Raw genomic sequence first — 14,397 nt, 5'->3', positions numbered from 1 at the left:
TCTCTTCCCACAAAAAAAGAAGAGAAATATTTAGTGTTGCCCCTGGGTAGATGCCCTGGAGTAGGTCTGAGATGGAAGGGGTGAATCTGTGGTTGCTCAGCCAAAGATAATTTTCCTGCACCTCTCATGGTGTGAGAATGTTTGGGTTTCTAAGGAATTTTTCAAGGAGAATTTTCACATAGATTGTTGGGTTTCTCTGTGTGTGTGTGTGTGTGTGTTTTGTTTTTGTTGTTGTTGTTTTTTTCCGCTTTAAAGTACTGACTTTAGAGAACCTACCACCTGTATTTTTCTATTTATTTAATAAACATTTATACAGTGTTTTTTTTACTGTGTCAAGTGTTTTTCCATTCACTTTGTAAATATTACATCATTTAGTTATCATAACAATCTCATAAGATAGAGGATCATTATTATCCTTGTTTTATAGATAAGAAAATTGAGGTACAGGGAGGTTAAATAGCTTGCTTGTAGTCACTCAGTGAAGCCAGTATTCAAACCCAGGCAATCTGGGTTTTGAGTCTTAACCACTATGTTGTCTTGCTTCTCTGTGAAATGTGCCTCCACTTTAATGTCAAATGCCTTTATCTTACTTGGGAGTAGAGTCAGTTAAATGGATGCATTGGTTATATTCTCTTTTCATGGTCTTGATTTAACCTTGTAAATACTTAAAAACTGGCATATAAAAAGTTGAAAATATTAGTTTTTTTTTTTTTCTAATTGAAACTGCTAAAAAATAAAATTTCCCCAGGCCTAGAATATTATTATGGCCAGTATAATTTCAACTCAGTTTCTTTGTCTGTTCATTTCACTGCTATATAAAGAAGGTTGATTATATTCAGACCTGCTCCCAAACAGTGTTACTCCTCAGAGACTGTTAAGCCCACAAAGATTGTCATATAAGTAAGGTATTGTAACCCATGGTCCTTGTTTGTTTGGATCAGTCTTTGTTTAAATCTGTTGTGCTTGTATAATTTATTAATAGCACCTCCTTTCATGCTCAAGTGTCCTAGTTTGAAGGATGAATTACATGGTCATCCCAATTAAAGGGTTAGTCTGTAACATTTGGTTAATTTGAAAAATTTATTCCTCAGTACATACTGTAATTGAAGTTTTCCTGTTTAAGTGATGAAGGCGAATTTGTTTATCGTGCAGGAAAGCTGATGTTGCTGGCACTCTGAATATACAAAACAAAACATGTAACATTTATGGCATTTGTCAATTTTTGGTCATGAATAGTAGATCATGGGAGAGCCAAACATGAAAGACTAGCTCAGAATCCCTTGGGGTCCCCTCTTAATCCCTGGCTGCCTCTGGCCTTTTATTCCCAAAGCTCTCCTACTCGTTTGCTTATTTAAGCTTAGATGTTAAGTGGCCAAGACCTGTTCTGTTTCATTGGGTTCTTGAGGATATTAGACTTGCCTGGCCATCTTTCCCCCTTTCTTGTCTTACAGAATAAGTATAAGAGTTTTTTCATTTTTATCATTTTTCTGCTAATCACTGTGGGGAAACAAGTCAGGATATTAGAGGGGTGAAAAGTAACAAATGTTGGGAATGTGCAGAATTTTCATAAATCATACAACGTTTTCAAAAGCAACAGATCCCGATCTTTATTTCCTAAGGCTGTATCATCATTGACACCCTGTTTTAGTGAGATTGTCTCAGAAAGGTGATCTCTCTGATTTTAATATGGTTCTAGGTGTATCTCAGGGATTGTTCAAATCTTAATCAGGGCCTTCTGGACTGTTACGACCCAAGTCCCAGCTGGCCAGTATCTCTTGCTTGAACCATCGCAGTAACCTGTTCGATTATCTCTGCTTTTCCTCTCACCTTTTTACTCTTGAAATTTTTCATGTAGCAGTCATAGGGATCTGTTTTTAGATGAATACCTGATTTCAGCCTTCCCTTGGTACAGCGCTCATTATAATGGCACACCTTTGCAATTAGAATAAAATCTGAAACTCTGTACCGTAATCTGTAAGGCCACACAGTCAGGCCCTTGCTTGCCTTTTTCTTACTTCATTTCTACCACTTCTAACTTTTGTTCACTTTCGTCCAGTGACACTGGCTTTCATTGTGATTCATAGGAATGCCATGATTTTTCCTGTCTGTGGGCTTTCTGTACTTTCTGCCTTCTTGGTCCCTTCTTCAGATCATGTGGCTGACTTGTCATTCAGAGCCCAGTCTAAGAAGTCATTCCTAATCACCCAATCCAAAGTTGTTGTTTGAGGGCTCTACCCAAATACTTACATTTTCTGATATCTTTTGTTTGTTTAATTGTTTACTTATATCTTTGTATCCTTAGAATATAAGAATGATGGGAGCCAGGGAGAGGTAATCATTAAATACTAGCTGAATGAATGGTGGGATTTTTTGTTTCTGGCAAAGCTGCTTCTTAACTTTTGCTTTAATGAAGACCTTCTGCTTGGGATTTTTAAAAATCTTTTTCTATAGACAGATCTGTTTTCTTTCTCTTAACAGAACTGTGAGAAACTGGGTGAGCTGCTATTATGTGAGGCTCAGTGCTGTGGGGCTTTCCACCTGGAGTGCCTTGGACTAACTGAAATGCCCAGAGGAAAATTTATCTGCAATGAATGTCGCACAGGTAAAGTAGTTAGAGAAAGGTCTTCTTCCAAGGAAGGTTTGAGTTTTAAGTTTTTTAGGAAAAAATCATTTATTGGAGACACTTTTTTTGGTGGCAATACTGGGCTAATTCCTACAGACATAGAGATAGGTGCTCTGTGGTCTTTGCCTTCAAAAAAACTCAAGTGAATAATGAATGTATAGTATAATACAGTGCAAAACATGTTGTTGTGAATGTTAAAGTGCTGTGTGAATGAAGATGCACCAGTGCTACAGAGGAAGATATCTGAGTTTGGTTTTAAGAGAGAAATAGAAATTGGTGTGTGGAGGGGAAGGATAGAAGGTGTAATAAAGTAAGTATGAAATATTTGGGGAACAGGAAGCACATAGGTCAGTATGTTTAGAGTTTAAGATATTTTAAGATATTTTAGGGAAGAGGTGAGGCATAGGTAGTGACGAGGAGGACTTCTGGGTTACTGATGATATTTTATGTTTCTTGATCTGAGTGGTGATCAAGAAATGTGTTCACTTCATGATTATTTGTGAACTTATAATGTGTGCACTTTTCTGTGTATATTATACATCAGTAAAACTGCTTAGCAAAAAGAAGAGAGCTATTTTGTGAGAGTTACAATATACGGATTGGGTCAGAAACTAGGAATGGTCAGATGAGACCAGCCTGTAAAGCACCTCACAGCTGTGCTCTCTCAAGGAGATTGCTCTTTTTTCAGCATTATGGATGGATGTTACAGTATGAAAGTAGTAAAGAAATTAGGGTTGACAGTAAAGATTTTATGCTCGTAAGTCATTAAAAACCGTAGGTGTGCATGATGCTGCCCAAAGAGAAAGCGTCTGTAGAGTGAGAAGAGGGCTAGTGACACTACTGGGGGATATCCACTTAAAAGGGGCTACTGGAGGGTGAGGAGGAGCCTACTCAAGAAGGAATGTCTGTGAAGCCATGGGGATGGGGTGTCATCAGCAGAGGCAGATGGGGCAAACAGACCAAGGAGGTTCTAGAGTGAAAAGGGGATCTATTGTATTTGGCAGTGAGAGAGTGCCTTACTAATCCAAACTGAAAGATGAATGGGTAGCAGTATACACTATTTCTTACAGAAGCTTGACTTCAGTGGAAAAGGGAGCAGTAGCTGAAGGGAGGATGTTAGAGGGTCAGGAGGAAGAACATCTTGAGTAGGATGAAGGTTAAGAATTGTGTAGGGAAATAAATCTCCGTAACAGGAGGGGGAATAATTGGAGTACAGTCACAGAGACAGGAGAGGATAATCTTGAAGAGATAAAAAGATTAAAAGGGAATGTACCATGTAATTGTGAGGGAGATGAACACTGAGGTTTTTCCTTGGCTTGGTGAGAATGGTGGAAAAAAATTGTTTGTAACCTGAAGGGAAGAGTGTAGGCTTAGACTAGCCCCTGTGGGAAATAAGAGGTGAAATTAACTTGTGTCTGTAAATAGATGGCCATGTCAGATTGAGTTATTTCATCTTTCTGCTACCACTTTCAGCAGTGTAGGTACAAAAGCTGGAAGACAAGATAGTTGTGGGGTTATTTTGCCTTCTACACACGTTGGGCTTTTGATCATTATGTGCTATACGGTGTCCCGGCCCTGTAATTAAAATTTAGAAACAAATTTTAGATATGTGCATATCTCTATTGCCTTAATTTTCTTAGAAAGATCTTCTTCTTTTTTTTAAAATTTTTTTTAACTTCTTATTTTATATTTGAGTATAGTTGATTAACAATGTTGTGTTATATCAGTTGTACAGCAGAGTGATTCAGTTATACATATATCTATTCTTTTTCGCATTTTAAATATAGCAGTGAGTACAGTGTCAGTCCCAAGCTCCCTAACTATCCCTCCCCGCAGCTCTTCCCTCCTGGTAACCATAAGTTCCTTCTCTAAGTCTGTTTCTGTTTTGTAAATAAGTTCATTTGTATCATTTTTTTTAGATTCCGCATATAAGCGATATCATATGATATTTGTCTTTCTCTGTCTGACTTACTTCACTCAGTATGACAATTTCTAGGTCCATCCATGTTGCTGCAAATGGCATTATTTCATTCTTTTTAATGGCTGAGTAATATTCCATTGTATATATGTACCACATCTTCTTTATCCATGCTTCTGTTGATGGACATTTAGGATGCTTCCATGTCTTGGCTATCACTGCTAGTGCTGCAGTGAAGATTGGGGTGCATGTATACTTTCAGACCATGTTTTCTCCAGACAAATGCCCAGGAATGGGATTGCAGGATGATATGGTGGTTCTAGTTTTAGTTTTTAAGGAACCTTCGTACTGTTCTCCATACTGGCTGTACCAATTTACATTCCCACCAACAGTGTAGGAGGGTTCCCTTCTCTCCACACCCTCTCCAGTATTTATTGTTTGTGGATTTTTTGATGATAACCATTTAGAGAGATCTTCCTGCCTTTTGTGCCAGTGATCCAGTTTTGCTAGTCTCATCTTTATTATGATGTGGTATTCTCTGAGCCAGGCTAATCTAAGGCAGAACTACTTTTTAAAAAAATCAATTTAATTGAAGAGTAATTTGCCTACTATAAATGTACCCCTTTTAATGTATGTTTTGATAGGTTTCGATAAAATGTATACACCCACACCAGAAAGTTCCTTTGTGATCAGACCCAGTCAGTCTTTTTTGCACCTCACCCCTTCACCCCCATCACCAATTTCAGGTTAAACAGTGATCTGCTTTCTGTTCAGAGCACATGAGATTTGCCTTTTTTTTAGAGTTTGTGTCTGGCTCAGCATGTTTTTGAGACTCATCTGTGTTGATGTGTGTATCAGTAATTCATTTTCTTTCTTAAAACAGCTTTATTGAGGTATAATTGATGTACAGTAAACTACACAAAGTGTACACTTTGACGTTTTGGTGTGTGTTTGTGTACATACACCTTTGAAACCATCACTCAGCATAGTTACTTTGAGATTAAACAACATTGTTGCAGGTATTGAGAATTCATTCTTTTTATTGCCAAGTGGTATTCCATTGTATGGATATAAGAGTTTGTTTATCCACTCATCTATTGATGTACATTTGGGTAGTTCTCAGGTTTGGCTGTTATAAATAAAGCACTGTGTATCCTTTGTATGGATACACTTTCTTTTCTGTTGTGTAAATATCTAACAGCAGAATGGCTGCATATGGTAGGCTTAACTTTTCAAGGAACATCCAAAGTGTTTGTACCATTTTATATTCCCATCAGTAGTGTGTGAGAGCTTTAATTCTGCCACATCTTCATCAACATTTGGTATTGTCAGTCTTGTTAATTTTAGCCATTCTGACAGATGTGTAGTGGTATTGTGGTTTTAATGTGCATTTCACTAATGATGAATGATGTTGCACATCTTTTTATGTGCTTATTTTTCTGTCTTCTTTGAGGAAGAGTGTTCAAAATTTTTTAATTTGGGGGTTTTTTCTCCCTATAAATTTATTTATTTATGGCTGTGTTGGGTCTTCGTTGCTGTGCGTGGGCTTTCTCTAGTTGGCGAGCGGGGGCTACTCACTCTTCATTGCAGTGTGCGGGCTTCTCATTGTGGTGTTTTCTCTTGTTGTGGAGCGCAAGCTCTAGGCGCGTGGGCTTCAGTAGTTGTGGCTCGCGGGCTGTAGAGTGTAGGCTCAGTAGTTTTGGTGCATGGGCTTAGTTGCTCCGCGGCATGTGGGATCTTCCCGGACCAGCGCTCGAACCTGTGTCCCCTGCAGTGGCAGGCGCCTTCTTAACCACTGCACCACCAGGGAAGTCCTGGGTTGTTCCCTTACTGTTGAGTTTTAAGAGTTCTTTATATGTATTCTGGCTACAAGTCCTTTATCAGATATATACTTTCCAAATTATTCTCCCAATCTGTGACTTGTTTTCTAATTTTCTCAATGGTATCCTTTGAAGAGCAGAAGTTTTTAATTTTGAAGAAGTCTAGTTTATCAAATTTTTTTAATGGACTTTGGTTAACAAATCTTGCTTAACCCAATGTCACGAAGATTTTGTTTTCTGCTGAAAATTTTTAAATTTTTGTTTCACATTTAGGTCTGTGATATCTATATTAAGTTTTATATGTTATGTGAGGTAAAGAGAGGTTATTATTTTTGAGGGTAGAAAATTTTACCCTAGTTTTAGTAAAGATGTATAGAGTAAGAATAAAGGAGTCATTTACTATTTCTTCTGGGTCACCCTGTTTTCCTATAGTAGGATGACCATACCATAATTTAGGCTACTCCAGTTAAGTATTGGCTGCCAGTTATTCAGTATCAGGCAGTAGATTGTTTCTTTTCAAATACTTATTTAAAATTTTTTTCTAAAATTATTATTAGTTGGTGATCTCACTGTTTATAAAGATGAGGTGAATTATTTTACTGTGTTCCTATTTCCAGCAGCTGCCAAAGGCAGGATTCGTGTTCAGGTCTGTCTGTCCCTCAAGCCTGGGCTCTTTCCCTTACATTGTTTTGCTTCCCAGCGAGAGGTAGAATTTTTTTTTTCTCTTAAACTTTTTATTACAGAAATCCTCAGACATATACAGAAGTAGAGAGAACAGTATAAAGAATCTCAACATATTCATCACTTAGCTTCAGTAGTTATCAACTTCTTGCTTCATTTTACTCATATAGTTCAAAATATATGTAACTAGCATATTTTTTTAACACTTTAAAAATATATATCCATTGTGTACAGTGACTCCTATGTGTCATCAACTACCCAGTCCCACTTTCAAATTTTCCCACTTTGTCTCAAAATATATTGTTTTATAGTGTTTTGAATCAAGATCCAAATAATGTTCCTGTATTGTATTTTTTAATTAAAAAATTAATCTCTTAAACTTCTCTTAATCTACAACAGTACTATTCCCCTCACCCAATTATTTTTGTTTTTTTTTTTACAACAAAAATATGTTTTATTTAACCCAATATATTCAAAATATGTCAGCATATAATCATGTGAAAATGACTGAAATTTTTTACATTCTTTTTTATGTGCTAGGTCTTCAAACTCCAACGTGTATTGACACTGACTACACATCTCAATTTAGATTAATGCCATTTTAAGTGCTCAGTATCCAAATGTGGTTTCCCTACTGGGCCTGTGCTAACTCAAACCTTACTTGTCACCCCTACATGACAAACCTCATTGCTGGATCCCAATAACTGCACATATTTGAGGGACCCCTCACCCAATTTTTTAATATTCTTTATTTCTTGAGACAATGGTCATTTGTCTGCCAAGTTTTCTACATCCTAATTTGGCTGATTGCATCCTTGAGGTGTCCCTTTAACTTGTTCCTCTGTCCTCCGTATTTCATGGAAACTTGTAGTTAGATCTAGAGGCTGGATCAGGTCAAATCAATTTTCCTTTGGCAAGAATACTTTGTGGGGGATGTGTACTTCCTATAGCATCACATCAGCAAACATGTATTAAATTTTCCCCCTTAATAGTGGTATTAAGATTGTTCAGTAAGTTTGTGTTGTCATCCTGATCAGTCTATTATAATGTTCTTCACTATGATATTGTGATTTTTAATAAATATATATTTGGTCTTTGTCCAGTTTCTGGTCCAGAGCTCCTGAAACCCTTGAAGTTTCCTAAGTGATGAGGGCTATAAAGATGTGTCTTTTTTTATGTTAATGAGAGATGACTTTTGGAACTAGCTAAGGATGGGAGCTGGTTGTCAGGAGAACCAACCATGTGATTAGAGGGTTCCATCTCCCCCTGACCTTTTTGGAGGGGAGAGTGCTGGAGGTTGGATTAGTCCTCAATTGCCAGTGATTTAATCAGTCGTGCCTATGTAATGTGGCCTCCATTAAAACCCAAAAGGATGGGGTTTGGAGAGCTTCTGGGTTGGTGAACACATGGAGATTAGGGGAGAGTGGCATGCTTGGAGAGGCCCTGGAAGCTCTGAGCCCTTTCCCCATACCTTACTCTATGCATTTCTTTTAACTAGCTGTTCCTGAACTACATCATTTTTTAGTAAACTGATGATCTAGTAAGTAAAGTGTTTCTCTGAGTTCTGTGACCCACTCTTGCAAGTTAATTGAACCCAACCTCTGATTTATAGCCAGTTGGTCAGAAGTACAGATGACAGCCTTGACTTAGAACTGGTAAGGGTTGGGGTGGGAGGCAGTCTTGTAGGACTGAACCCTTACTTAATCTGTGGGATCTGATATTATCTCCAAGTAGATGGTGTCAGAATTGAGTTGAATTGTAGGATACCAGCTGGTATCAGAGAATTGCTTTGTGGTGTGGGCACCCTCCACCCCCACCCCATGTTGGAATTTGGTGCAGAATTGTGTACTCACTAACTTTTCATCTAATGGTTTAGCATTGAGTGAATTCTTGAGTTAGTATTAATTTGTTTCTTCCTGTTTCCTAGGAATACATACCTGTTTTGTATGCAAGCAGAGTGGGGAAGATGTTAAAAGGTGCCTTCTGCCCTTATGTGGAAAGTTTTACCATGAAGAGTGTGTCCAGAAATATCCACCCACTGTCTTGCAGAACAAGGGCTTCCGGTGTTCCCTCCACATATGTATAACCTGCCATGCTGCTAATCCAGCCAGTGTTTCTGCATCTAAAGGTATGGGTTTCTTGTGTAGACCAATCTAATTATAGAACCTCAGTCTCATTGGCAATGGATGTTTCAGATGCTATCTGGCATATCTCTTCATAGCCTCTAGCTTTTGTCAGAGTACCAGCATTTTATGTGAGAGATAAGAGTAATGGACAAATTTAGTAGTCACCACATTTTTACATGTGCTTTATGGAACCCCCGGCATTATGTGGTAGTTTTAAATATTTGGAATTCATGTGACATTTAGTTTGAAAAGGTGTTCTGCTGGACATCTTGTTTTGTTTTGTTCTGTTCTGCGCTGCGCCATGTGGCTTGTGTGATCTTAGTTCTCCAAACAGGGATTGAACCCGCGCCCTCTGCAGTGAAAGCACAGCATCCTAACCACTGGACCGCCAGGGACTTTCCTCTGCTGGATGTCTTCCTTCATCAGAATAAAGTGTATTCTTCTTCTGTGGGCCCTTATATGTATGGTTATCAGATGTGATATCATTCAGACATGCATATAGGGCAGAATTGAGGTTTTTGTTTTGTGCTGATTTGTTTTATTTTTTAAAATGGAAATTCCTATCCAGAAAATTTTTTCCTGCTTCATGGTTAGCTTGAGAGCTGAGGTTTCCAAAACTATTATGTGGGTGCAGATAAACTCAAGTTTCTAAATCCATTCCCAGTGGGAAAACAATCATTTCTTTCTTTTTTTTTTTTTAAAATAAATTTATTGATTTTTTTTTTTTTTTTTCTTTTTTTGGATGCATTGGGTCTTTGTTGCTGCGTGCAGGCTTTCTCTAGTTGCTGCGAGCGGGGGCTACTCTTCCTCGCGGTGCGCAGGCTTCTCATTGCAGTGGCTTCTCTTGTGGAGCATGGGGTGTAGGCACATGGGCTAAGTAGTTGTGGCTCACGGGCTCTCGAGTGCAGGCTCAGTAGTTGTGTGCAGGGGCTTAGTTGCTCCGCAGCATGTGGGATCTTCCTGGACCAGGGTTCGAACCCGTGTCCCCTGTATCGGCAGGCGGATTCTATCTATCTATCTATTTCTGCGTTGGGTCTTTGTTGCTGTGTGTGGGCTTTCTCTAGTTGTGGCGAGTGGGCGCTGCTCTTCATTGTGGTGCAAGCGCGCTTCTCATTGCGGGGACTTCTCTTACTGTGAAGCACAGGCTCTAGGCGCATGCAGGCTTCAGTAGTTGTGGCACGCAGGCTCAGTAGTTGTGGCACGTGGGCTCTAGAGAGCAGGCTCAGTAGTTGTGGCTCACAGGCTTAGTTGCTCTGCGGCAAGAGGGGTCTTCCCGGACCAAGGCTTGACCTTGTGTCCCCTGCATTGGCAGGCGGATTCTTAACCACTGCGCCACTAGGGAAGCCCCAATCATTTCTTTCTGCTCAGTACTATTGGGTCTCTTACTGATTTCTCTGAAAGCCAAATATTGTATCTCTACTATTAAATGCTTGTATGCCCAAAGAGCCCACTTCTCCCAAAGGGGATTTGGCAGGAAAAATGTGGCAGTGTTGACTTTTCTTTTAATCAGACTGGCGATATCTTCTGTAAGGTGATTTCCTGGCATTATAGATCTTGTCAGTCTTAAGTACAGTAACATGCTTGATCAAAATTGCAGCTTAACTGTCAGCTACCTTCTCCTTTTCAGCTGCTGTTGTAGGTAGCATTGGGGTGGTTTGGTAGTGGTTTTTAGTTTGTGAAGTATGTTAGAGGATATATCTCATGGGGGGGGGAGGTAGAGAGGTTCATTCATTCACCTAAAAGGCTTTAAGAATCACAGAGTACCAGCCAAGGAAAGCAAGCATTAGTGTTTCTCCCATCTGGTCTTTTAATCTGATTGTACACACACACCAGCCCCCACCGTTTCGTCTGCAGCTGATTCTGTTTTCCAGTCAGGACAGTGGTTTGAGTAGGGCTTATTCTTGTTGAGGTAGACTCACTTACTGTTGTGGGATCGGACTCCTTAAGGCCATTTATCATATAGTTCTCATCTGAACTTTTCTTGGGGAATTGGGTGTTTAAGGTCTCTTGATCTAGTAGTGCTTCCATTTGTTTGTGGCATTTTCCCAGTGCTAGCAAATAAACTTGAATAACTCACATCGTTTTTATATTTAATCCCTTTTTCTTTTGTCTCTCCCTGGTTTTTCTCTTATTTTTAGGTCGACTGATGCGCTGTGTCCGCTGCCCAGTGGCATACCATGCCAATGACTTTTGCCTGGCTGCTGGGTCAAAGATCCTTGCATCCAATAGCATCATCTGCCCTAATCACTTTACTCCCAGACGTGGCTGCCGAAATCATGAGCATGTTAATGTTAGCTGGTGTTTTGTGTGCTCAGAAGGTAAGACATGACTTCCTGATGTACGAATAGTCTAAAAAGAGATGAATGCAGTATTTTAATTGAAACAAAAGTATAGTTTTGTTCACATTGCCATTAGAAGAAATACTGGGAAGTGATGTCCTTAATTATTGATAACATAACAGTACAGTGGTTTTGTTCCCCAATAGAGAGGGTTTTATTTTTGTTATTTTGAATAATGACTTAATTTTAACAAAATGATAAACAATTGAAGCAACTTAAAGAAAAGAGAAAGGAAACAAAATTGTTTTTAGAAAATGGGGGAATGTGGTCAGATGGTACAAACTTCCAATTATAAGATGAATAAATTTGGGGGATGTAATACACAGCATGGTGACTATAGTTAACAATACTGTATTGTATATTTGAAAGTTGCTGTGAGAGTAGATCTTCTAAGTTCTCTCTCTCTCTCTGTCTCACTCTCTGTCTCACACACACACACACACACACACACACACACCTTAAAATTTTAACTATGTGAGTTGTTGAATATGTTACCTAATCTTATTGTGGTGATCACTTCACAGTATATACACATATCAAGTACATATAGTACACTTTAAGTTTACACAATATTATGTGTTAATGATATCTCAATAAAACTGGGGAAAAAAGTAAAAAATAAACTGGAGGCGCAGTGGTTGAGACTCCGCCTGCCGATGGAGGGGACACGGGTTTGTGCCCCGGTCCAGGAAGATCCCACATGCCGTGGAGCGGCTGGGCCCGTGAGCCATGGCCGCTGAGCCTGTGCGTCCGGAGCCTGTGCTCCGCAATGGGAGAGGCCACAACAGTGAGAGGCCCGCGTACCGCAAAAAAAAAAAAATAAACTGGAGGTAAAAAAATAAAATAAGAAAGAAATTTTAAAAACCTTAAATAACCCCAAGTCCTACATCAGAAAAAACCATTGCTTAATATTAAGTGATAATACTCCAGACATATGTGCATATAAGCAGATAGAAAGGGTAGATATCTGGATAGGGACAAGTCTAGAAGATGCTGTTATCAGGTAATTGTGTGTGGTTTTTCTAAAATCAATTTTATATTAGTTTAAAGGGAATAAACAAGGTGAAAGTAAAAGAATTTATGAACTTCTGTTAAATATTTTCTCATTGTAAGGGATAATAGTTCCTACAAGGTCTTCAGTGGAGGACAAATAAATTTTATGTCTTTATCTGTATCTCCCCCCTCTCCAACCCCTACTTAAAACATACTTCTCCTAATTTAGAGCAACGTCAATATTATCCTTCTTAAACATTTTCTTTCCTTTCCACTCCTCACAGCCTGATTTTTGCTATTTTGTTAGGTGGAGGATTTAGTACTCCACCAGTCTATTTACTGGGGTGCTTGTAGTTCTGAATTCTGTATTTAAATTTTTCTCTTGGTTGGCCGAACTTCTGAGAAACACCCACAGGTCCTACATTTCTCCGCTTGAGACTGTTGTTCATTTGCCTCTGTTCTAGAAGCACACATTGGGTTACTATAAGATCTTAGACTGCTTGTTCTTTTTCCAAAACTTTTGTGGACATTGCTCCCCTGTTTTATAGTGTTGAGGGTGGCACCAGTTCTCTTACACAGTTTTTTCATTTCCTTTTCAAATTGACTAAATTTTGTTGATTAGTAATTTGGGGGAAACAATTTCCTTGACTTTTCTGTTTTTCAAGATCTACTTATTGGTGATGCAATTTCACAAAAATTTGGCTGGTTATGAACATTCTGAAGGACTAATTTTAAAAAGAGTCAACATGTGTAATTGAATTAGCATCCCTTTTGAGAAATTGGTATATACTAAATAGTGCTAAAGCCATAAAAGAAGTTTTATGACTCCTTTATATGATTGAAAATGGTCAATAGGGACTTTTTTGTTGTTGTTGCTGTTGTTGCTCTTAAGATTTATGTAACATGACTGGAGTTTGCATCAGGACATAGTTGTAATCCTCAAACTAGTTCTAATATAGAATAAATAAAATAGAGTATTAAGTGCAGTCATGTGGGTGGAATTTTGATATAGTTAGGGATGTTTAGGGATGTTTTAGTGCACAAAGTACTATGCTGTTTTTGGTTTTAGATATGTTAGCTTTGTGATTCTCCTGTATCATACATTCTTTTTTGCTTTTATAATATCTGTTCCTTATAAAACTGTGGTGAACACTGCTGCCTGTTTATCATTATACCACCTGTCTTTTGTTTAGAAGAAAGTTAAAGACAATTTTGATATTTAATAGCATTTAAATACAACATTCTATAGTTCTGCTCTTAGAATGAAAATAGATGTCTGGGAGGCTGAAATGTAGGCTCTAAATATTTTACATGTTTTGTGAAGATGGGGAGATGAAACAGTTTCAGCATTAGACTGTTTTTCATTCCATAGTGGAATGAGATGTTTTCAGAGTAGAGGCTCCTTTGTGTTGGCAGTCCTAACTTGTGGCATAATAATGGATACTCATAATGAAAACTTAGTCCCCAAGAAAACTTAGTAGCTGCAGCAGTGGCTCTCAGATCTTGATCTTTGGGAAGTGGAGAAGATCCAGAGACCCTTTCAGGAGCCTCCATGAGATCATAATTCTTTTCATAATAATACCAAGATGTTACTTGCCTTTTTTCTTTGTTGACATTTGCACAGATGGTGCAAAGCCAATAGTGAGTAAAACTGCTAGCACCTTAGTGCAAATCAGGGTGATGGCCCTAAACTGTACAAGTAACAGCAGTCATTGAATTCTGTGTCACCACACACTTGCAGTAAAAACTTGGACATTTCATATAACTATGTCCTCGATTTTAAAAAGTAAGTATAATGTATTAAATCTCAACTGTCATGTGAACATTGTTTTAATATTCAGTGTGATAAAATGGGAAGTATACATAAAGCAGTTCTGTTGCATACTGGTGGTTATCT

General features: G+C 38.4%; 1 protein-coding gene across 10 annotated transcripts in view; it reads left to right on the top strand.

Moving 5' to 3' along the window:
- The window catches only part of LOC149744007 (histone-lysine N-methyltransferase, H3 lysine-36 specific), a 127,273-nt gene that overhangs the window by 86,395 nt on the left and 26,481 nt on the right, over positions 1-14,397 (top strand). For all 10 annotated transcript variants that reach the window (XM_089905107.1, XM_089905112.1, XM_089905102.1 and 7 more), the window contains 3 exons: positions 2,479-2,602; positions 8,970-9,170; positions 11,307-11,486. In XM_089905107.1, coding sequence (XP_089761233.1) covers positions 2,479-2,602; positions 8,970-9,170; positions 11,307-11,486 — 505 coding nt within the window. The remainder of the gene's footprint in view (positions 1-2,478; positions 2,603-8,969; positions 9,171-11,306; positions 11,487-14,397) is intronic.

This window comes from Delphinapterus leucas, unplaced genomic scaffold (genome assembly GCF_059928025.1).
Source record: "Delphinapterus leucas isolate spDelLeu-1000000601 "Yukka" unplaced genomic scaffold, BTC_Dleu_Yukka2 spDelLeu_asBTCV2_sq25, whole genome shotgun sequence".
NCBI lineage: Eukaryota > Metazoa > Chordata > Mammalia > Artiodactyla > Monodontidae > Delphinapterus > Delphinapterus leucas.
Note: the sequence above shows the minus strand (reverse complement) of the source record. Positions and strands in the feature narration are given on the sequence as shown.